Here is a 26,271-nt window from a genome sequence, read left to right as displayed (position 1 = left end):
TGAAAGTATCAGGAAGTCAGGAGGCTTTCCACGTCCCTCTCATTGTATTTCTTCACTCTTCCACCTCTCTCTTTTTCCACTCCGCTCAGACTGCACTTCTTTACATCAATCCTTTCCGTCTGTTTCTAACTCTTATTATGCTCTTCATCTCCCTTTCTTCATCCCACTCTCCTGCTTTGATCTGGTTCGGCCCACTCTGCTGGTAACAATAGACTCCACCACACAAACTCTTCTTTATATAGTGTAAATCCACTAGTGATCTCATTAGAGGCATTGATGGAACACAGATGACAGAACTACTGTGTCTGGAAATACCATTCTAAAGAAGTGGGGTTCAGAAGAGGCCACGCAAGGGAAGACACCTCGTTTCAATTATATGATTGGTTGATTTCTACTCAAAAGCAAATGGAATTGGTCTGTGTGGCATCAATTCTTCATTTCTTGACCAAGTCTTTAGTGTTTGGCAAAACCACATCGCGTCACCTATTCAGTATGAGCTGTTTTTCAGTCAGATCACTACTTGTGTGTAAGGCATTTGCTTCAATAGTTTAGTAGTCTCACAGTCCTTTAGCATATTTAATTTGGGGAACAAAAACAAGTATGTGAGGGATAAAGGTACAGCCCATTCACACTGTTGTGCACATAAGTGTTAACTGTTGAGGCAATAAACATACAGTGGGGTCCAAAAAGCCTACACTAGAAATCATCAGGGATCAGGGAAAAATCTAAACAAGGCAAATAAAATAAAATCAAAGAAATTCAAATAAAAAAAATAAAATAAAAAAAATTAAAATAAAATAAAAATAAATAAAATGTGAATTACCATCACAACACACTTACATCCACTAAATCCCATAAGACACTTTTTGGAATATTGTGAAATTGTGCTGGTTAACATGTATTATCAGATTTTGCTCATAACTGTAGAGTTCATAGACTTTGAGTGCTGCTCGAAAGCAAAAGGTGTACTTACCAAATAATGAGACATCCTGAAACATATGCTAATTCTTCAGATCTTTTTATTTAAAACTTTTTATTCCAATTGTTTTTCTGATAATATAATTGAATAAAAAAAAATACATTTAAAATATCACTTACGGTCTCAAACTTTCGGACCCCACTACATACCTTTCCAAAACAAATGCCTCTTTTGAAAATGTATGTTTGAAAATGCATGGACCTTAACACAGTACAACTCATTCATTCATTCATTCATACATACAACTTTACGTAAAATTAAATAATTATATACATATTTATCCACCCCATTCAATCCCAAACATTGTTTCACAAACATACACTGAGATCTCAAACAGATCATCTTGTTTTATGGAATGCTGTGTCCAGTTCACTAATGTGATTCAGCAATGTGGCACAAGATTTGGCATCGCAAACAGGATGAAGGTCGAGCATTTCACATTGGGACGGTTTGTTTAAGCTAATATGTGGATGCGTCTTGCCCAGGCACCTGACCCATCTTCATTAAATCCTCTCCTGACATTTACTGCCACAGTAGAATGAGGCAGTTCTCAGGTCAGAGCTTCCAGCCAATGAGGAAAGAAGGTTATATGGGTGCTAGCCATGCTAGAGGGGCCAATCTCTTTAGGAGCACTAGTGCGTATCTGATGAGGTCTCTTTACATTCTACACATTTAAATGATGGAAATACCCCGTATGTATGCACACACATGCATACACACACAGTCATGCTCCATGAGTCACCTGATTTACTCTAACCCTTGACAAGACAATTTAGCTGTACAACAAGCTGTGACCAAATTTTTTTTATTTTGCATAATGAGGTCTCTATGAACACTTAGAAGAGGTTTTGGGGGAAGGGTTTCTCTTTAAATATAAGCCTTTTAAAGGTCCGATTAGTATCGGACTTGAGTAAAAGTGGGCTTGATTGGAGGAAAGGACTGTGTGTATGTGTGTGCGCATTTATTTCATGTGCAAAGGGAACCCTTTGTGCCTGTCATGTTCTTTTTTGTGGTGGCAGGGCAAAGACAGGAAGTAATCATCGTCTGAGTAAACATGGCCCAGTCTCCTGAGTGACCCTAATCTGCCATGAGACATTCCACACACCCCATACTCTACACGCACACACACGTGTGCACACTGGGTTCTACATACATAGAGACACAATTATACACACGGCTTGCCATCAAAAAAACCATACTCAGCTGCTCAGACTGAAATATCCCAGTCCTGCCCAATCAGGCCTGATATGCAAGATGCAAAACTAAAACTAGAACCAGAACCAAGCAGTTGGTTTCCACACAACCCGATCTGAGAAGATCCAGAGCTGCAGCCATCCCTGCTGTTTCCATACAAACATACATGCTCTTCTAAGAGCCACGCTAAACTACACCCTACTCGTTTATTTTTCTAATTTAACTCTACAAGCTGGGCCATGATGCGCAGTCGGGGTCCAAAACTGACTTTTTGCCACACCTTCCAACAGTGACTGAATTGAGAAAATATATCAGCCATAAATGTTTTTTGTGGCCATGAAACAGTATTTTGCATTTTTGTTTTTATCATTGGTCATTATGGCAATGTGATTATTTAGATGTATTTTTTTCTTGCATAATATTGTCAAATGGTACATTAGCTATGTTCAGAATTCATGTGAAATTGTCCCAAATCTGATTTTTTTTTTTGCTCATATGTGACATCTGTTTTTTCATAACTGTGTGAACAGTATAAACCAAATGGAATCTGATCTTTTCAGTTCTTTTTTGGGACACTTCCATATGTATCCCTAAACAAGATACTGTACAGGTCCGGCTTTTTGCAATGTGACCTCAGTCAGAACAGTCATATCAAAATCCATGACTGCTGATTAACATCCGTTATAACTCTGTGCTGACTCCAAAGATTTTTACAGACCAATTAGTTCTTTGCTACAAGCAAAACTTGAGGGATCGTATTGTAATTAATCTAACATTTAGCTCTCTTTCTCCTCATCCTTATCCCCCTAATCACCTGCTCACAAACTCGTACCTGAACTTTGTACATGATATAACTTACAATAATGAAAACTCATGTCATTTCAATGTCTGACTGACTTCCACAGAACACAAAATGTGAATTTTTCACTTTTAATTCATTATATGCTGGAAATCTTGTAAAAGTAAGTTCACGAGAGATATACAATGTCCAATTTGTGAACAAACTGCTCTTTTGAATGACATCTCAATGAATCTGTTGAGTGATTCGTTCAAGAACTGGACTGTTTGATTTCTCAAGCAACTTCACAAGGCAATAATGGGATGCAATAATCTGGAAGCAATTGTAAAAAGCCAACTGGAGGGGAAGATTTTCATGGAATAATGACATAGATTTCACCTTGTTCATCACACACAGCATTTTTTTCCATCTAAGAAAATATTTTTCGGCAAAAAAAAACAAAACTAGTGCTTGGCAAGTGTTAATTTTGGACGCTGCATGAGGTGCAGCTGAGACTATGATGTATTCAAGGTACTGTAAGAGGAAAACAAATGTGACAGACCTAAAAATATTGCACAAAAAAATTATGCATACTCAACATTCAAGGACTGTGTGGCTCACCAGTGCTGATCTGATATGCATTCTCTCTCATTTTTTCTCTTATACCTTAGATCCTTTAAAAAAAAATTCAAGCTTGTTTATTACAGTTTGATTGCAGACACAGCCATGTGAATTTATTGATCTCCTAATGGCCTGTGAATGGTGAAGTGGCAGTCAGGCGTGAGGAATCCCATTTTTACCTCTTCTTATTAAACAGGAAGTTTGCATGGTAATGGGCTGAACTGAGGAGATGACTGGAGCAGATAGGCAATGAATCTGCATCAGATAGAGGGATGAAGAAATAGATAGCGGATTAAGGGACAAAGATGAACAGTATGAATGGCGAAGGATGAACAGATTAAAGATGGGAAGCATGCAGTGAAGGAAGGAAAGAGCTATAAAGGGATAGCAAGAACACCTAGATGGGAATAAGGTGAGCCGAGCCATTAATCAGCTTCAGTCACTGAGCATGAAGGGCAGGAAGACTGGAACCACTCCGACACCAGCGACTGCCCCAGTGCACACATTCACACACACGCAACTGCTTCACTGGAGGAAAAGAATGGCACTCTGTGACCTCTGCAGAAGACATGCTATGCAAAGCATAGGTTGTGTAAAATTTGATGTGTGGATATATGCATACAGTTGATCCCGAGGTACAGTTAGCTTGTATAATTCACTACCTGAAGCTTCCTATTGGTGCCCTGGGATAAAGCTGTAAGCTGTATCTGCTTGTCAAGGATCAGTTTCTCCAAACACATTTGAAATCTTAGCTGCAATTGTTGTACTTACTTATTTATTCAACAAACAATGCAAACTATTGAATAAGATAATTAAAAATGTCATTTTGGTAGCATTAAAAACTATTTGGTAAGTACTAAATATGTAAAAGACACAAACAAACAAACATGCACACACATATAAGCATGCTCTTGAGTAGATTCAAAATAACAAAAATAGCATTTAGACTGTTGTTTTGTATAGGAAAGATCTAAACGTGAACCTCACTGACACTGTTGTGAACCTGTGTGTTGATCTTTTAGCTGACAAAACAATTAAAACACATCCGCTGGAAATTTGGGCAAAAATGTTTCACTGCATGAACGATCAACACCAAAGCATTCAATAGTACAAAAACAGCTGCACTTCCATCTCTTACATCAATGTTTTGATTTGTGTTCTATTAAATATGCCATCTACTCTACATCTACATCTAGTCTCTATATATCAAGGGCTTGATGCAATCTGGCTCATAGTCCTGTTAGGCTCGCATCCAGGACAATTATGTAAGGAACAACCAAATAACAATGTCTTTAAATAATGGATTACAGACCACCATGCCATCCTCTGGGATGATGTAAAGCAGATAGTCTTGAATGGTAAATGTTCTTTATGCCAGCACTAGATGCTACTGTATGTGTACTGTCCTCTACAGTTGCTGCCGGTGTGAACAGGGCTTCTCACATTAATACAAGACTGCAATTCATGACTGAAGCAAAAAATAATTCAAAAATAGTACAGGAAATATGCCAAATATTTATTACAGTATTCTGATGAGAGAATGCAGATGTTCAACAACTGTTATTTATAATGAAAGTCATTTAGTTAGTGTAATAAAATTAACCTATTTTGAATAAGAACTGGTTCTCGGTTCCCAAAGCTACTATTTGTGTCTCAGATCTCAGATCAGATCAGATCTTTCCCTCAGCGAAAGGCAGTACCTGGACCTGTTTGAAGGACATCTGTAGCTGTCAGTGGGGCAGTTAGTGAGCTAGCTCTGCTTGAACTGGTTTGTGCTTCTGTGTGGCAGCTCCCAGAGAGAAAGGGATGAATAATAAATGAGTTTGGGATAGAGAGAGAAAAAGAAGGAAACACCGAAAGAGAGATTCCTATTGAGTCTGTAGTTTGTCTTCAGGGTTCACAGTAACAGCTGAACAAATGTTTTGTAAGTGTCTTCTGAAGCTCAAACCTGTTTACAATAGCTCTGTTCCAAAAACCTAGTGTGCTGCTTCTCTGCTTACTGACAACACGGGCAGCATATTATATCTTATCATTTTTTTATTTTCCAATATTGAATGAAACACAAGTTTGGCTTTTTATGGAGGTCATTATGCATTCTATGATTGCCACTTCTGCAAAGGACACACTTGAAAGTGCCGTAAAATTTAGCCAAAAAGTATAACAGGAGATAAAACCATTAAGCCTACTTTTCATCTTTGTGAAAGAAATCACTACCTGCCTGATGTTTGAAATATTCTTAGATTTTTTTTCATGTTTGCAAGAAGTCTCTTACTGCATTTATTTGATCAAAAATACTGTAAAAAAAATGTAAATATTTTAAAATGTATTAAAATTGATCTGTTTTCTGTTTTTATATTTTAAAATGTAATTAATATTTTATTTAGCAAGCATGCATTAAACTGATCAAAATGAACTGTAAAACACATTTATAATATTATAAAATATTCATATCTTTTATAATATATATATATATATATATATATTTTTCAAATATAAATGTTGTTCTTTTGAACTTTCTATTCATCAAAAAAAACAACTGAAAAAAGTATCACATTTCACATAAAAATATCAAGCGCTAAATTAAAGTAACAGCGCATTGTTTGCAGTAAATATAAACATGGATTGACACGAAAATGTAGTAATTACACCATAAATGCATATTATTAAAGTCTACTGTGTTTCACAGTCAACACATATAGCTTTTTGGCTAGGTTTAAAGGGAAAGTAAACAAGCACTTTCAGATAAACAAGGCAATAATAGATGGCACTTGTGGAGGTAGGAAAACGAAGTTCTTTATGAACCGCAGGATTGCTTGTAATAAAGATTTCAATGCAAAAGGAAAGGCAGTAGAGCTGACTATTTCTGTCAATGGTAAGTTTGTGATAACGTAAAAAACGTAGTTTAAATGTTTTGCCACTTGCTTGAGCAACTTAATATATAAATCTAGAAGTAAATGCAAAAGTAAAAAGCATTGAATAATGTGTTGCTTTTATTTATTGTGTTTAAATATGAAAGATTGTATTACTGTACTGTGTAAAAAAAAGAATGGCAATGCTGAAAAAGCATTTTCAGTGACAATGTTTGGATTTGAAATCAAAATAATGGATAAATGTTGTGATTGTGGTAAACAAGGATTAGTAGCGGACTCCTGTGTGAAAGCTGCTTCCTCTCACAAGAGTCACCTAAGAGGGAAATCCCCCTATTTTCAAAAATGAAATTCAGGCCTGAATAAATGTTTAAAAATCCTGATTGGAGTATCACTATAAATAGTTATAAATGATAAAAAAGGCGGCTTTAAAAAGATCGGTATCAGTGATCGGTATCGACAGATACTGCTTTCTGTGATCGGCCTCAAAAATCCTGATCGGAGCACCTCTAATCATGTGACACTGAAGACTGGAATAATGGCTGCTGAAAATTGAACTTCGCCCTCCCATGAATAAACTACATTTTAAAATATGTTAAAACAGAAAGCTGTCTTTTTAAACTGTAATAGTATACTTCACAATATTACTGTTTTGAACAAATAAATGCAGTCTAGGTGAGCATAAAATCCTTTTTTTTTTTTTAAACAAACATTAAAAGTATCTTAATTATTCCAAACTTTTGACAAGTAATATATGTGTAAAAGAAAGAAACACACTCACCTCTCTAAGCATGGGGTCAGATATGGAGCTGAGGTTGACTGCTCCTTCATAAGTCAGGTAGTAGAAGACATTGAGAGCTCTGATGGCCTCAGGTCCCTGCTGCTTGTATCCAAATATCAGATCAATCCACTGATGCAGCTGACAGGACACAAATTCACTCTCCAGAGCCTATAAAACACACAAGAGATAAAACTAATGTCATTCAGACTCAGTGACACAACAAGACCGAAAGAACACACCACCCCAAAAAAAGATGTGGGTAAATAAGCTAAACTGAAGATAGTTAGAGTATAAGACATAGCAGTCATGCCACATGGTATTTCACTAAGTGAATTCACCCCAGATTGCTATAGATTTGTTATTTTTTTAATTTCTTCACATGCCCAACAACTCACAGAGAGCTCCTCGGAGAACGTAACCAAGTAGCATGGGTAACGGGATCTGTCAAAATGTGCTTTCAACAGTCACAAATGACATAATACACACAAATTACAAGCATATGCTTCTAGGACAGAACCGCTGGAGCAATGCAGATCGTCTTACATGAGCAGGATGAGATATCTTTGCTCTTTTGTTTAGTCTCATCTCTACGTGCTACGGGGCGTCTGAGTGTGTTGTTGTTTTCGAAGCTATGATTGTTCTTTGACTGTCATAACATTGAAACGCAAGCTGTTTCCCTCTTCATTAGCCGCCAAAGGAGGGCCTCTGTTTATGACTGCTCATAAAAAACAGCAATTGTGTTAATTTGCTCAAAGCTGTGTGGGCACAAAGGCCTCTAAACGAGCCCAAATGAGTATGAGAAGAGCCTTGATTGTCATTGCTGCCTTGTGTCACATTAATTTAGAGACAAACATTAGGCCCTGCACTTAAACGGCAATTTATATCATTTAAATGCTTACCGGAAGGGTCTTAGCATCACTCATTTAAATGTGAATTCGCCGACAGCTAATTCCGCTTAATTTGCACTCCAAGCTTTCTTAATTAGAACTTTAAATCAGAAGGGCAATGAGAGATGCTGTGAAATGTGGCATTTGCAATATGACAACAGGTTTGACAGCAAAATAGTTCAGTTCTTGTGTGGTGATAAGTTTATAAGTGATTGATGCTAGCAGAAATTTCAGAAATAAAACCCAAGCGTTGCATAGCTTGGGTTGGTTAAATATTAATGAGATATCTTTTGAAATTACATGTGTATATTTTTTTTCAACACAAGTATGCATGCAAAGGTGAGAAATAATTGGATGGTACTTACTACCTATCACGCTATATTAAAATATTATACTTTATACTACATCACTATGCTACATTTCTATTTTAATGTTAAAATATTTTGTCACAGAAAAAGCAACAAAACGAAATATTAAATTTAAATACTACTAATTAACCTATTTAATAAGATTTGTCAATTATTTAATCAGATAATTTAATAAAATCAGGTAATGAGATCATTTGTAGAATACTTTATTAATAAAAAAAATAAGAGTTGATATTTTTCTTTCATTGTTTTATTAGCAATGCACAGCATTTATTATAAGCACTTGCCTAAAACATTGAGATTTATTCCACTTAATCTATTTTTATTAAAAGTAACCCGTTCCTCTGAGTCTTTTAGTTTATTATGTGGATGGATTGACCCGGCACTGTTCCATGACTTGTCTGTTTCCAAATTTAATGCAGAGGCTGATGGGCATTTAATGTGGGCCGCCATCTTGTGTCAATCAGCGAGGGGAAACAAAGAGGGGGGCAATGTTATTGGACACCCACTCTCCAGAGAACTGCTTTTATGTTAATCAAGGAACTCTAAAATCAGGAATGAGATGGGAACCCTGCTCAGGGACGCCTGACCTCATCAGAGATGCAGAGAGCGTTTGGTAGGGTCTCCTGAGGCAGGGGTGTCACTCTGAACCCATGCTCTTTCATCAAAAGAGGAGGGGGAGACGTGTACCTACAACATTAGATTCCTTTTTAAAAATGACTACACCACATACTCTAACCCAGAGGGCATGTGTGTATATATACAAAGAAATGTAAGTGCTTTTGCAGTAAAATGTCAGGTTGAGATGCTTGATATGACAGACTTCTAAAGGCTATCTCATAAATGTGTTGTCTCTTGCAAAAAATAAAAAAAATAAAAAACAGACTGGCCAGTTTACAAAACAACACACACAAATTTTTTTTTTTTTTTTTTATCTGATTGACCAGATTACAAAACAATAGAAAACAAAAACAAAACATTTTAAAGGTTTCATGAGAGTAGGGGGAAAAAATTAATAAACATGGGGTGTTGTCTGTCTTAGCAGGTTTTTAAAGGAACGGTTTACCTAGGACTGAACATTCTGTATGTATTTTTTTATTTATATGTATTTTTATGAATTAACACACAGAACTTACCACATAATGGCAAAGAGCAAAAGCAGCATCATAAAACCATCAAAATGTTATTTGGAGGAAGACATGAAGATATTAGTGGATAACAATATTTTACTTTTCATCACAAAATGCTATTTTATGCCTCCTGAAGATTTGGAACATAATAACGAATTTAGCCTTTTATTGTACCTTATGGTCAATTTGGGATCTTGACAGCCATGGTCACTAAGAATTACTGTTGTGCTATTATTCAAAAATATTTCTACATTTGTGTTCCACAGAAAAAAAATGTCAGCATATGGGTCTGGAATGACATGAGGGTGAGCAAATAATAAAAATCTTAATTTTTTGGTTGAACTATTCCTTTAAATTCATGTATATGTACAAAAGAGGCCCAGGAGTGTGTAAGATGTAGCTCATTAAGATTGCTCATATCTGGAGAGCATTATTGATGTGCCAATTAGTAGAGGCAGTATGTCCCATAAAATCCACCGGGAATCATCAGCATTATGGAAATGTGTGTGTGTGTGTGTGTGTGTTTGTGTGCTGGCTGTTGTGGGGTGAGGTATCACAGCTGCTGGATCAAAAAATGTATTCAATTTTATTTCAGCACTGCTTTTGCGCTGTGGAAAAATGCTGTAAATGCATCAAAAAAATAATAATGACATCTCAAAAACCTTCAAATTTCAGTTTATGCACTAAATGATGAGCTCACTGGGAAACAAAACAGCACTGAAGACTTTGTTATAACAGAGATTTTTCAAATTTTCCCTATTTTCAATAGCATCAGATTTCCAGGCAAAAACCTAGAGAACACATAGTACCGTAAGACACTAATGATCTTTCAAACATGTCTTTTTACGAGATGGATCTCTCTGAGCTCTTATGACTTTCATTGACCATTTCCCTGTCTTTAGCAGCCCTTTAAAAGCATTTTAAGGACTTAAGAGGTAACCTGTCTGTAGCCATGTTAAAATGTCACATAACAAATCAATCTGGCTGTTTTGCATTAGAATACAGGGCTGTCAAGGGCGAAGGAGTGCAATGGTGAACACATGGGTGGACGGGTTTATTTGACTGGCAGCTGGATTGGACAGTATTGATGAAGAGAGATTGTGGTGGCACTAATCACACAATTGGAGAGTGCGATGAGACCTCGACACAATGACAGACCACGCAAATTATCACGCTGATATTTTTGAAGTGTGTGAAGTTTGCAGCCAAAAGCACTGCACTCTAATTTTGATATAAGGGCTGCCCAGAAAAGGTAGATAGAAGCAAATATATTTGTAAGTTGCATATACATTTGTAAGCCTAGTTTTTAATTAAATTATGAACAATGAAGGAATTGAGATGAGTTTCTGTACGTTGATCATGTGTTCTGCAAGCTATTTTTTCAGTGACTTTCAAAAGGTCACACACAAATGACACCTCTACTATAAATAACATTTTAAATTGTAAATATAATTATAACTTTTATACATTTAAAGGTGCCATAGAATGCATTGATACAATATTTTAAATTGTTCTCTGATATCTACATAGAAGGTATGTGGCTTAGGTAAGGGCAGAAAATCTCCAGAAACGGTTTTACATGTCCATTTACAACCCTAAGATTTGTCCCTAGAATGAAATGCTCAGTTTTTACCTTATTTGGAAGGGTCATGAATAATAATGTTGAGCTCTGCTCTGATTGGCTGTTTCACAGTGCGGCTCATTTCAGTAGCTCACACAGCAGGAAGGAAACACAGGGAAAATATATATGTCAATACTTTCTCTCGCAGTTATATCGTTGGGTAATTATACTGTATATAAAATGCGGACATCAGGGTGCCGCTATTAATATGCGGGGCATTGAAACTGCTTTCGAATGCACGATCACGTTTCACTTTTGAGATTTGCGATCGCACGTGCTGTGTAAACTACAGCGGCAGTACTTACCACACATTTTACAAGATCAGATGCTTGTCAGTGGTGCTCAGGATCTGTAAATCATTCGCCATCATCCTCTCTGCCATTTTCGCTATTATCCTCACTTGTTTCTTCACAATACCTGCAGAACTTCTGATGATTCGGCTGTGCAGGTCCAGGTGGCGGCTGGCATAAAACATGAGCGGGTATATGCAAATGTTGGGGGCGTACATATTAGTGATCCCGACTGTAACGTCACAGTCGGTGTTATGTTCTGATTCGCCTATTTTTCAGTGGTCTTTTGAATGCGCAATATTTACATAAGAAGGAGGAAACAATGGTGTTTGAGGCTCACGGTATGTCATTTCCATGTACAGAACTGTTATTATTCAACTATGCCAAGGTAAATACAGTTTTCCATTCTATGGCACCTTTATAATAATTATAAATAAAATTCTAAAATCTAAATAATTGTATTATAGGAGGCATATTTGCTATATGTTAACTATGAAGAAAAGGGACATTTAAAATTGGCTATTCATATAGTCTGACAAATGTTTAAGCTCCGTCCTCATAGTGTTTTTTTTGGGATACAAATAATCTTTTCCCATCTTTGTAATAGCAAAGTCCACAAAAGGATATATTTCTGAATAAGATGTATATTTTCATTTTTTATTTTTTTCATTGACTGACCTCTTCTTGAAACACTTATGTACCGGACATGGCCTGCTATAAATCAATTCACAAACTTTTTAACCAGCACGTGAATTCAAACAAGACTGCTACTACCTGTGATTATTCTTTCAGGCCATTTTACAGAAGGTAAAAGACACTGTAATCTTTACCAGCAATGTGCAGTCTAGAAAAATGACTGACCTGGACACTCTGGTTCAAGATCAAAATCACGGATAAGCTCTGGTAATTATTACTTTAAAACTAATTCTGTCTGAATAGGCCTAAAGAAGAGACTGTAATTAGAGGTAGCCGAACAAGACCCTTCATCCCAGAATGCATCTGGCTGAGGTGCAGTGCAGAAAGTATTATTTGGATAGCTGTTTAAGAGTGGCAGGGCCTCTCAAATGACTGTGATTCAGTCTGGTTCAGTGTGATTCAGTCATGAGACAAGCATGTGTGTGTCTACGGCACACAAAGAATGATTAGAATAGATGGCTGAGCTGATTAACTTCTACTCTGAACTCTTTAAGTCTACAGAGAGTGACTGATCAGGTAATGATGTATTTTTATTCTGAGAATAAGTGGTAATGTAAATATTACACTGAGAGAGGTAGGGGTATATTTAAGTCCTCCTATTTTTTCCAACAATGGTAACTCTTTAAAACGAGGTTCAATTTGCATTAGTCAATGCATTATGTTTTATAAACTAACAACAAACAGCATGTTTGTTACCTTTATTCATCAAGGTAATGTATTTTTATATTTTAGGGCTTAATTGCATCCATAATACAAGTTTGTGTTTACATATGTGTGTGTACTGTGTACATATTTAAATAAATCAAATCCAATCTAGTAGTAGAATCCTGAGACCTTCAAGCAGGTTGGGAAAAAAAGTTATCAAGTTTTAATTGTGCAAATAAATATATATATATATACAAGTACATAAATGTTTTTATTTAAGAATGGAAAATGCACTTTTTAATGACTAAATATTCGCTTTCTCATGAATAACTATCATCTCAAGTTCATAGCTAGATTCTGTTTGTGATCAATCCGCAACAAAAAAAGAACTACTTTGGTACCATTTCTGCTTATGAAAATGAACTTTCTTTTAAATGTTCAACACTGTCTTTGTGACGACACATCGGTCATCTGTGAGCATATATACAGTACATGAAAAAACGTAAGTAATGCACCAAGTAGCTGTACGGTGTAATGACCTTTCCTGTTTCCAGTATAATGCATCATAACCCTAGAAAAGCCCAGGCCAATATCATTCATGAGTATATCATTCTCTGCCTATTATGGCTGGGGTACATGTAAGGTGACCCTGAGAATCCCCAGAAGTTTAGCACAACAGAGTCATACGAAGCAGCAGTAAATTAAGATGCTCTGCTGTTGGTGTGAATGTTGATATCTGGGGTCAGTGACTTCCATGATGGATGTCCTAAACTTGTCGTCCTTGTCGAGGTTGGTTTGAAATGCAGACGGGGTGAGAGTGATTGTGTGTGTATGTGTGAGAGAGAGGCCAATGAGTTGCACCCATGCTGAAAATTAATTTCTCCATTTATTCACAGGGCATGCTTGAGTGAATGACTGTGAAGGAGAAATTCAAGGCTAAGATGCATTTCTTCCTATCCCACAACAAACAAGCCGTGCACACATGCACATCAACAGGCTGAAGAGAGAAACTTCTGGAGTCCCGTAAAGTGTGTCAGCTGCAGTGGATCACGGTATTTCACAGGCTCCTCTCTACTCCCTACATTACATCACAAAGGAGGAGGAATCATCATAAAACAGCTCATGACAACACTAGCAGATACTGTGCAGACACATGCACTCTATTTCATTATCAGAAACTGAAATGGGAAAAGAAACAAACACTAACACAGTGTGAAGAGGTGGGCAGATTCTAAGAAATATCAGTTTTCATGTCATTTATGTAAAACTGATTAGTAAGAAAGCAGTCATTTAGCTAACACTTTGATTCAAATTGACTAACAGTACACATACGTATGTTTTATTGAAACTCTAAAATTAGTCTGTGATGTTATGCTTGCGATTGAGTCATATGGGAGCAGTCTTGAACAAGAGAGCTGGCCTTGGCCTTGAAAGTAGACCTTTTTTTTGAGCAATCCGATCAAACGGACCAACGAACCAGGCTATATCACAATGTATGATGGGTTAATAATTAATATAACGACAGCTACAAAAAACCCAACAATAAGCCTGTGAAGTTGTTGTCATTCCATCCTGACGGATGACAGCTATGAGCGGAATCACGGAAAATAAGCCATGGAACTTTGACCCAATGAGAGGACAGTTTACTCGCACGTGACTTGTATTAACAATTTTGGTCTGTTTAGAAACTTTGCCGTGTGAAAGCGAACCGCACCAAGAAAAAAAAAAAGCAGCATTGTAATAATTTTAATCCCCGTTTCGGGAACAAAGCAATCGATCTACAGGTGTGAAAGCACCATTAGTGTTATTTTAGTAATGTTTAAGTTATTATAGTATATTTTAGTATATTATAGTATTTTAGTATATATATATATAAGAAAAAAAAAGCAACATTGTAATAATTTTAATCCCCGTTTCGGGAACAAAGCAATCGATCTACAGGTGTGAAAGCACCATTAGTGTTATTTTAGTAATGTTTAAGTTATTATAGTATATTTTAGTATATTATAGTATTTTTGTATTTTATACCATTATAATTTTATTGATATTCTGAGCTTTATTTATTTATTTATTTTTGTAATTTTGACTTTATTATTAGCTTTCATTTTTTAAAAATTACAATTTAGGTTTTATTTACTTTTATTTTAGTTTTAGTTCAGCATTAGTTTAGTCAGATAGGTAGTTGGTTAGTCTATTTTTATGTATATATATATCTTTTATACCATTTTTATACTTCAACTTCAACTTATATATATATGATGAAACATTTTGCATATATGAACTGAAAAAAATATAGTGGCCTAGTCAAAGTCCTGACCTGAATCCTATTGAGATGCTGTGGCATGACCTTAAAAAGGCGGTTCATGCTCGAAAACCCTCCAATGTGGCTGAATTACAACAATTCTGCATAGATGAGTGGACCAAAATTCCTCCACAGCGTTGTAACAGACTCATTGCAAGTTATCGCAAACGCTTGATTGCAGTTGTTGCTGCTAAGGGTGGCCCAACCAGTTATTAGGTTTAGGGGGCAAACACTTTTTCACACAGGGCCATGTAGTTTTGGATTTTGTTTTCCCTTAATAATAAAAACCTTCATTTAAAAACTGCATGTTGTGTTCACTTGTGTTATCTTTGACTAATATTTAAATTTGTTTGATGATCTGAAACATTAAAATGTGACAAACATGCAAAAAAATAAGAAATCAGGAAGGGGGTCAACACTTTTTCACACCACTGTATATATATATATATATATGTATATATTGTTTAGTTCAATTTATTAAAATGTTATTAATATTTTTAGTTTCAAATTTATAAAAAAAAAAAAAAAAACTGGTCTCTGTCCACTATTGGTTAGGTCATCCCTGACAGTTGTAGTGCTTTGTTTCCTTTCCTATACTTATTTTTGAAAATAATAAAAATAAAGAATGAAATACTTTCTAAATGAATAAATAGCATATTTACATGTAAATATTTTAAATGCATGAAAACCTTTTACATTTAAAATATTTTTACAAAATAAAAATCACAGCCAAAACTGCGGTAACATGTCACATCAAGGCCAATTTGAGACTAGTTGTTCACCATTGTGGTTGGTAGGTGGTAGGCAAAATTATCCACAATTTCCCACCCTGTCAGTATTGACGATTAAGGTACAGTAGCCACATTAACAACAGCAATAGCAGAAACAGTGTGATCTGAGATGCATTAGGACATGGCTGTAGATGTGTTTGAACAGAAAAGAATGCGTGAGGAGATGAGAGGAGAATGCAAACACTGATGACCTCTGACATGGCAGACGTCTGTGGTCTTCACATGGAGACATGCAGCCTGTGGACAGGCTGTGGGAAACTCAAGAGTTTCGTGACGTTGTTCGTTATAAGACATGACACAGACTCATCCTCTCAGTTTAGATAATGTCTGCTGCTACATGTGTTCAGCCCTTGTGATGAAACTAAAATCAAAGGCACTAATAAACCACAAGCTCAACTCAAACATCATGTGATCTCACCATTAGAATATTATGTTGACCTTCAGTTCCCACACAAGGCAACAACGCTTAATGGAATCACCCAGAATCCCAGCACACTTTAGTAAGTGCAAAAAGCTGTCATCATATAAATCTGACAAACTTCAGGACACCGCATTCACGGGTGCACGTCAGTCCTGGGTGTGTTTTTACTCAACTTAAAATGACATTTGTCTCTCAGCAAAGTGTGAGCTTGATTTAATGCTGATTCAGTTATCGGTCCCAGCTGTACAGCCAATATGAACTTCAACATAGTCCAACAACTAGAGCTAGAGCTTGTGCTGTAAAAGACGTGACTGTTCATTCCAGAAATGTCCTAACACAATACTGCACACATTACTAAATAGTTAGCAAACACAAATACTTGACTATATGACAGTATCTCTGTTCCAAATCCTAGTGAGCTTCCTCACTGCCTTCACTGGCAGCATACAATTAAATATGCCACACAACTAACATGGAAAACTTGACTCTAACTGATATGAATACAGTTTGATACAGCAGCAACATTAAAGGGTTAGTTCACCCAAAAATGAAAATTAGCCCATAAATTACTCACCCTCAAGTCATCCTAGGTGTATATGACTTTCTTCTTTCAGACGAATCCAGTCAGAGTTATATTAAAAATTGTCTTTGATCTTTCAAGCTGTTTAATGGCACTCAGCAAGTGTTGCAGTGCATCAGTCCAAAAGAAGTGAAATAAAAAGCGCCCATCCATCCCGCCCATAAAAAAGTCTCTCACACGGCTCCGGGGGGTGAACAAAGTCCTCCTGTAGCGAATCGATGTGTTTTTGTAAGAAAAATAACCATATTTAAAACGTAATAATCCATTTAATCTAGCTTGTGCTCACTGTTGTAAACGGAAGCAGTTCCAGGCGGATGATGTATGGAGGTCACCGCTGCGCATGCGCCGGTGAGTCTCATGAAAACCAATGTTTGTTAACAGGAAAAAAGAAGGAAAGATTCCTTACTTTAGCAAAAGAAAACCAGTCTCCTCTTGGCTTATATCGAAATCCTCTGACATTCTGTTTTAAAAATCCTCGTTTTGTACTTCTAATTAGTGATCGTTGATTTGTTTTGATCTCTCCCCTGCGCTTCCGCGTGCGTCACTTCTGATCGGCAAAGCCGACCTTCATACGTCATCCGCCCGGAACTGCTTTCGTGTTCAACAGTGAGCGCAAGCTACATTAAAGTAATTATTACATTTTGAATATGGATATTTTTTTTTACAAAAACGCATCTATTCGCTACAGAAGGCCTTTGTTCACCCCCCGGAGCCGTGTGAGACACTTTTTTATGGATGGGGTTCTTTTGGACTGATGCATGCAACGCCCGCTGAGTGCCATGAAACAGCTTGAAAGATCAAAGACGATTTTTAATATAACTCCGACTGGATTCGTCTGAAAGAAGAAAGTCATTGTAACAACGTCGTAGTCACAGGAAGAAGGAGGCGGGAACCGGCGAACATTTAAACATTTAAACACAAAATGAAAGTAAAGCGGCAGCCCCTCGCGGACGACTGCCGCACACAAAACACAAAATAAAATCCAGGCCTGGTCCTCTCTCATCCAACACTGTCATCACTCCTCCTTTTATCCTTCCAGAGCTCCTCCGTAGGACTCAAGACCGTTGAGTGGCGCAGGTGTCACGCATTAGCATTTACTCCACCGGCCTTGCTACGTTCCCACGGCTCTTCGCCCCGCCCCTCTCGTCACAGTCATATACAGCTAGAATGACTTGAGGGCGAGTAATTTATGGGCTAATTTTCATTTTTGGGTGAACTAACCCTTTAACTTCTTTTGGACTGATGCACTGCAACACCCGCTGAGTGCCATTAAACTTTATAACTCCCTTTATAACTCCGACTGGATTCGTCTGAAAGAACAAAGTCATATACACCTAGGATGACTTGAGGGTGAGTAATTTATGGACAAATTTTGGGTGAACTAATCCTTTAAGGCCGATGATACATGGGGCAACTTTTTGAGCAATTTTGCCGGGCAACTTTTTTTGAGCAATGTTACATGGGCACTTTTCCACTGAAACTGGTTAACAAATTTATATCTGGATACTTTAAATCGGTCATGGGCCCTGTCTCTCAACTAATTGGCCGTTGACGGCAACATTGCCCAAAGTTGCCTTGTGTGTGAGATTCTTATTTTTTGTAGCAGCCTTCTTGTCTATGACTCAAAATCCGGCTCATGGTACTCTCATGAATGTGAAAAGAAGACTGACATGGAAGAGAAGAAATTATTAAATAAAGTCATATTTTTGTTTTCTTTGTGCACAAAAATGTTCTTGTAGAAAGCTCTCAGATTTCACCAAAAATATCTTTGTGTTCCAAAGATGAAGGAAGGTCTTTCGGGTTTAGAACGAAATGAGGGTGAGTAATTAATGACATGATTTTCATTTTTGGGTGAACTATCCCTTTAAGCTGTTACAAAGAGCAGCAGACCTGGTTGCACCACAGCATCATGTCCTGGTTTTGGTGCATGTCAGAGTCTTTTTCAGTAGTTGCCTACAATCAGCAAATATGCCCTGACAAACAAGAAAGCTTGCACGCATGCACACACACACTTACATGCATATACAAGCTCAGTGATTCTTTCTAACAATCCCATGTCACTGTGCCACTCTCTTTCAGATCATATTGGCATTTCAATCTGATGGGTGCAATGCTCTCCGTGGATGATAAACTGTCATCTGCATTAGTGTTTCTGTGTATTTTTTGTATAATACGACTTGAGTCTGGCTGATAATAATAAGAAACATTTCTTGAGAACCAAATCAGCATATTAGAATGATTTCTGAAGGATCATATGACTGAAGACTGGAGTAATGGCTGCTGAAAATACAGTTATAACATTACTGGAATATATTATACATATTTTAAAACAAAGTTCTATTACAGAGTAATAATATTTCACAATATTACCGTTTTACTGAATTTTTGATCAAACAAATGCAGCCTTGGCGAGCATAAGATAAACGTTTGACAGGTAGTGTATACAGTGGGTACGGAAAGTATTCAGACCCCCTTAAATTTTTCACTCTTTGTTATATTGCAGCCATTTGCTAAAATCATTTAAGTTAATTTTTTTTCCTCATTAATGTACACACAGCACCCCATATTGACTGTGTACATTAATGAGGAAAAATTAAAAAATTAAAAAATTAACAGAAATGATTTTAGCAAATGGCTGCAATATCACAAAGAGTGAAAAATTTAAGGGGGTCTGAATACTTTCCGTACCCACTGTATATGACAGTGTTTCCTTTAAGATTTTTCTGCATCTCTTTTGCATTGTACAACAAACACAGTGTGCTTCATGATGTCTGATTCACAAACAAATTACTCTTATGAACCAATTCTTTTGATTGACTCGCTCAAAAAGATTCAGGTAACTGTATCAAACTAACAAGCAAGAATCTGACAGTGATCCATTCAAAGCAGTTACTAAGCTTACAAATGACTCCCTCTATGAATCTGTGAGCCAATTTTATTTGTATTTTTTTGCATCATGTCCGAAAATAAACTGGAAACCGTTAATTGTGATGTAAACTTAATGCTCTGCAGACTTAATATCAGTTAAATTACAGACTACTTGCACATATTTACAATGTAAATGTCTGCTGTAATAATTTACAATACTCAATTAACAATGACAAGTAAATGAGTAAAATAAGAAACTATGAACTGAAGCACATATTAAGTTCCTGTGTATGCATGAGTATTACACTATGTACTACAAGGCAACTGTTTCACATACTAGATGATCTTCTAATGATGGTGAAGCTTAAAATTATTTTAATGCATATCTATGTGGATTTTTAACTACTGCATTGGTTTTTGATAAAACATGATGAATATGAATGACCAGGTCTGCAATTTGCCAACTAAAAAAAATTATTTGGCAACCAAATGCTCTTTGAATGTTCTCTGAAAGTCATTTTTAGTGGTTATCAGCCACCAGGTTATATGAGTTTCTGCAGTTTACACACTTTTAAACTGTAATAAGACCAGTAGGACACTTTCCCAGTAAATGACCATGTCTGTAAATTAGCTGATGAAACACTGAACTGAGATATTAACTTTCTCTCACTCTATTGCTACATCATTCTCAATGTCAACACATGATCAAGTAAGTTAGTGTAACAGGATCAGCTTTCTTCTAGGCTGAAACCATCTCCCTTAAAGATCTTCAAAGACCTTTTTGAGGTATATGGAGAGCAACCTGGTCCAAGGCTAGTGCACAGTTAAGTCTACAATCACCTGCCATTGCTGCAGTCATATCTGGGTGAATATGTGATGAAGGTTTAGTAATGTATTGTGGAATGTTCTTTAGCATGACAGTGGCCAGAACTGACTTGTTATCTGGTGGGTGGGATCAAGTTCTTAACCTCTCCCTCAACCCTGTGGTAAAAACAGCAATCGCTGCTGATGTGAGTGTCGTGTGACATCAGAAAGGGAGGGAAGGATATGAGGGGAGAGGAAGACAGAAATGTTTTTATTTCAGCAGGGGTCTGTTTAAAATACCCACTTAATCCAACACACATCCTTAAACGTATGTATTTACAATGCTCATGAATCCTGCACTGTGTCAGCACCCATTAGCACAATAGGACTCTGGGAGAGGACAGAGGAGTGGTGTAGCACTTAAAGGCATAATTCTCCCAAAAATTGTGTCATCATTTACTCACCCTCATGTCGTTCCAAACCCGTATGAGTTTCTTTCTTATGTTGAACATAAAAGATCATATTTTGAAGAATGCTGGTAATCAAACAGTTGATGGTCCCCTATTGACTTCCATAGTATTTATTTCCCTGCTATGGATGTCAATGGGGACCAACAACAGTTTGGTTCTTCAAAATGTTTCAAAATATCTTCTTTTGTGTTCAACATAAGAAAGTAACTTATACAGGTTTGGAATGACAGGAGGATGAGTAAATGATGACAAATTTGTCATTTTTGGGTGAACTATTCCTTTAAGACAGCTTGGACAGCGTAGTGGAATGGCAGCGTTTGAAAAAAAAAAAAAAAAACCTGTTTGAAAACAAACATTATTTAAAATTTCTGCTTGGTGCTGCAAAAATTACACATTGCACCTTTAACGGTGCACTGAATGTTTTGAGTTTATGTTACATTGGTTGATATGGCAGTAGTATTGGAGCTATACTGACATCATGCAAAAGTAGAAAAATAGTTTTCAGTTTTGATGTCATTTTTGAAATGAGCTAGCTATAAGCGGTTATGTAAATCTCCATGTAAAACTGGAAATGACTATTTGGCAGCCAAAAAAAAAAAATGCTACTAAATCTACAGCATAAAATACACTAATTTAGTCCAATTCCAGAATGGATGTATCTTCTGACCTTGAGCTTTTAGTGAATCAAAGGCATAAAACACAACCAGTGTAGTGGTTCCCAAACAAATGATTCCTGAGTTAATTGAGTTAATAACCAAAGCATGCAATGTCACCTCTGTAATCTGATTCTCAAATAAATGCTTTTCATGAGCCAATTCTTTGTAGTGAATCAAAAGCATAGAACACAACCAGTCTGATCCCCCCCTCCAAAAAAACAACAACAAAAAAACAGGTGAAGTCTGATTTCTCAAGGAATGTCTCTTATGAGTCTAGTTTTTTTAATGAATGAGAGCACACGACATGACCAATGCACCAACCAATAAGTAATTAAAAGGTCTTTGTAAAAATATATTTTTTAAATTAATGAATGAAATTCAATTTAGTTCTAATATTTATATTTCTTAATTTGGCAACAGCCTGTTGAGGACAGTAAATGCAATACAAATTATTTTTGTTTCTTTTCCCAAATATTTTTAGAATAATTAAAATGTTTAAAGGAACCAAAAAGGAAGCAGAAACTAAGCCCTGATTTGTAAAATTGTTATATATCATTTTTGGTTGAAGCATTTTAAGAACTTGATTTAGTACTATGGTCATTTTGTATAATGTTTGAAGAGATTATTTTGCTCTTTTAAGGATACACAGAGGCGCTCACAAAAACTGTGCACCAATTGTGAGTGCAGTTATTTCTGCAAGCATGCATTTAGCATGACTGGTGCAGATTGCAATTTAATTAGCTGTTAATCATCTATAGAACATAAATGACCATGTGTGTGCATCATGCTGTTTTCTGGCCATTAGTGACAGATGAGCTAAAGAGTGTAGCAGGCCATTAGCTCTCTGCTGCACGTGTCTGTCTCTGACTGAGTCTATGCCCTCATTACAAATGTAGCCCATTGTAGCAGAGTAGAACAGCTGACATCCCCTAATGCCAGCTATAAGTCATCAGCGGTGCTCATGCCCACTTTACACACACACACACACACAAGAAAGAGGAGCTCCTGTTAATGAGGGGTTTCTGGGATTAGTGTAAAATAACTGCTGACAGAGACAGGGCACATTTAAGAGATCAGAGCATTTTTTTTTATTATGAAAAGATAAACTGGAAAGTCAAATTACTGGAAAAGAGGATAAAACCTGTAGCTGTCCTTGCTGAAGAGGGTCTGCTGAGCTTTACTGAGAAGATTCAGCACAATGTTTATACACACCAGCTGAACACAACCGTGGAGCACATGGAGCCTTATGACTCACACTGTTCAATCCTTCTTTCTCACTTCCTTTTCTTGCACACTCAAACACAGTCAAAAACTGATCAGAAGCGAAAGATTAAACTGAATTCACAAGTATCACAAGCGTTAACATGTATGACATATTTAGACAGGTTACAAAGAGATGCTTACAAAATAGGCACACTACTATAGGTCAGAATTGTCATAAGCACAAAATTCCTTAAAACTGCTACTGCATTAATGACAATGCTTAATTATTTAATAATATTATCACATGGCTAGCAATGATTTAATGGCTTAACTATTATTATAAAATGTGCATAAAAATAATAATAAATAATAAGTAGATGTGTCTAATTCTTTCTGCTAATTCTACTGTCTACTCTGTTTACTCATTCTAAAAGCGTCAAATTTGACAATTTTAAAGGAATAGCTTGCACGGTTTTTTAAAAATATTTTCTTTTAAATTAATTTAATTAAAATGTCAAATTATTAAGTTTAGTTACTGCAAAACAATTTTGGAACTAATGAACTTTGCTGGTCCAATTCCTATGATGTAATATGCTGTAATGACTAGTATACAGTCTAAGCTTGTTACATTACATGCATGTCCATCTACTTCACTCTCTGCTGCTCAGATCAATAGTGAATCTTCACACTGGACAAAGTCAGTCGATTCATGTTGTGCCTCATTGTGTGTGTTGCTGTGCATATTAAGACAAATTTAGTGCTGGCAAAGGTGAGCTTTTGCAATGATCTGATATCAGTTTTATAATTTCTTTGCTATAGGAAAGTAAGGAAAGGAAAGGGAAACTAATTACAGATGCACCAGCTGCATTCTCTTATCTTTTGTATATTGCAAGGAACAGTATATTATGGGCATTTAGCTGAGAAGTAAGCATCAAACTGATCTGAGAGCAGTTTTGAGGTAAGAATGGTCAGAACATAGGGAGGGATCAGTGCAGGCTAGCTGTGAGGGTAGCTGTCCTCATGATACAGGACAGACAATCCAGATGCCATTTCTATTTTTATAAGAATTTTAGAATACTATAACATCATATGTGACACAGATTTACAAACTCATAGGAAAGAAACCCAACAAAATTATACATTTATATTACATATGCATATACACTATTATTAAAAGTTTGTGGTCAGTTAGATTTTTAAAAATGTTTTTTAAGTCTCTTATGCTCAATAAGGCTGCATTAATCAAAAGTACAGTAAAACTGTAATAATTTGAAATATTATTACAATTTCAAATAACCATTTCCTATTTTAATTAGAGGTCGACTGATTGATCGGCCGATTTTTGGCATTTTTTAATTAATCGGCATAGGCCGATTGTGCTGCAAATTAGGCCGATTTATAGGCAGGCGCATCTGCGGGCAGCTAAGCGTTGTTGCGGAACACGGAGAATCTGTCTCTGGCTGCGTGTCGTGCGTGAGAGATGGAGCAACTCTGCAGCCGCTTCTTGTTCACACACAGCTTCAGCTAATGATGGCAGGGCAAAACAGACCGTTTCGAACGCATAATTACGTTTCACCCTTCTAGCATTGATGCCGGAAAGTTATCATATTCATAAGTGCAACAAGTCATTTGCATGTGAAAGTAGAAACACATGCAATTCAGACGAAACTTCTGGGCTGATTGTAACGTGCACGTTAACTTTCTTCGTGAAATGTGTGTGTAGGTCCGACAGTAGCATCCACGATGTCATCGCTTGTGGCCAGTGCACTCTACGCAGTTATGAGCATCAGGCTGTGTATTATGTGTGAACTCTTTTATTTTTATCACTTGGCCATTTGACTTATAGTAGTGTCCAGTGTTTCCATACATTGAGTTATTACTTCGCTGAATAAACTGATCACTGCACGTTTCAAAATTAAAATGCAGCGCTGGTGTTTTTATATGAATATATCTTTGAAAAGAATCGACCGTCTTTAGAAAAGCTTTGGTGTCATTTTCATTTTGTCTTTCCTGTAATGCCTGATAAAAGTAGTGTTTGTGAACGCAGTGCTTATTTGATTACAGCCATCACCGGGGAAACCGCTATATCTCTCGCTCCAACAGTGCCTCCTGCTGGCAGAGAATGAGTTTGTATTTGCAAGTCTGTGGGAAACACTGGTGTCTGTCAGCAAACATAAACAAAAAGCATGCTTCAGAACAGTTTTGAGAAGGTGCTTATGTTTTGAGCCATGTATTGTTACTCTGAATTAGGCTACTACTACTATTACTATCTTGTACCTTGCAATAATCATTTACTCAAACTCACTTTTATGAGATGAAGGGAAAAAAAAAGAAAAAGAAAAAGAAAATCGGCCAAACATATTGGCCAAAAAATCAGCATCATATATCGGCCACCCTGATTTCTAAATATCGGCATCGGCCAGTGAAAAACCCATACCGGTCGACCCCTAATTTTAATATATTGTAAAATGTAATTTACTCCAGTGATGGAAATCATTCATGGTTTGAAGAGAACAAAAGAACCAAACTAAACAATAAGTTGCTAATGTATTGCTGCCACTCTCTTTTGGACACTGACAGCTCATTTGAGGAAACGGATGCATGTCTTTACCGAATTGCATTTTTTCTTCACCACAATTACTCCCATCAACCCTTGCGGTCCATGGGTAACCCACACATTGTGGTCCTAGAAAGCACATGGTCTTTAGTATAAACAAAACACACTAAAATGTCCAGTAACCAAAAATAAATAAATTTAAAAAATAAAATCCCTAAATAAAAAGTGAGTTAACTGCCTTGTTTACAGTCACTTCTGTATGTAAATTTAAATTCAAAAACTTTTCACTGTGTGCATGGCCTACTTTGCTAATATAATAAAGCAACAAAATTTTAAAACATAAATTTGTTTTGGTAGAGGATGACAGCTTAAAATATCCCAAAAAATAGAATACCTTTGACTCTTATGACAACAAAGGGTCTCATGTTACATTAATGTGCACTTACTACTGACTACAAGCTGCCCATGCAGTTAGTTTAGATTGTGTCAGAACATTTGACACTCTGTACAGAAGCACTGTCATACAATTTAATGGCAGAGTCTGTGATATAAGGCAGTGACACCAATTAATGCAGCACCAGTACTGTTCATAACAGTGCAATCAGTATGACTGTGACTACTACTTTTCTATAGCATGTACACACATCAAAGAGAAAGCAGCACTTTATCTGATAGTGATCAAACAACTAAAGTGCAACCCTACACACAGACTTAGAGAAGTGTGTGAACGTCTGTGTGCATGTCAGAACATTGACACTGGAT

At 36.5% G+C, this 26,271-nt stretch overlaps 1 protein-coding gene across 1 annotated transcript in view; it reads right to left on the bottom strand.

The window, feature by feature from the left end:
* LOC107600653 (lipopolysaccharide-responsive and beige-like anchor protein) overlaps positions 1–26,271 on the bottom strand; it is a 312,032-nt gene that overhangs the window by 25,589 nt on the left and 260,172 nt on the right. Inside the window, exon 50 of the mRNA XM_016292600.1 lies at positions 7,221–7,388. Within this exon, the coding sequence (XP_016148086.1) occupies positions 7,221–7,388 (168 nt within the window). The remainder of the gene's footprint in view (positions 1–7,220; positions 7,389–26,271) is intronic.

Source organism: Sinocyclocheilus grahami, unplaced genomic scaffold (assembly GCF_001515645.1).
Source record: "Sinocyclocheilus grahami isolate Dianchi unplaced genomic scaffold, SAMN03320097.WGS_v1.1 scaffold288.1, whole genome shotgun sequence".
Classification (NCBI taxonomy): Eukaryota; Metazoa; Chordata; class Actinopteri; order Cypriniformes; family Cyprinidae; genus Sinocyclocheilus; species Sinocyclocheilus grahami.
This window is presented reverse-complemented; position numbering and strand designations above follow the sequence as displayed.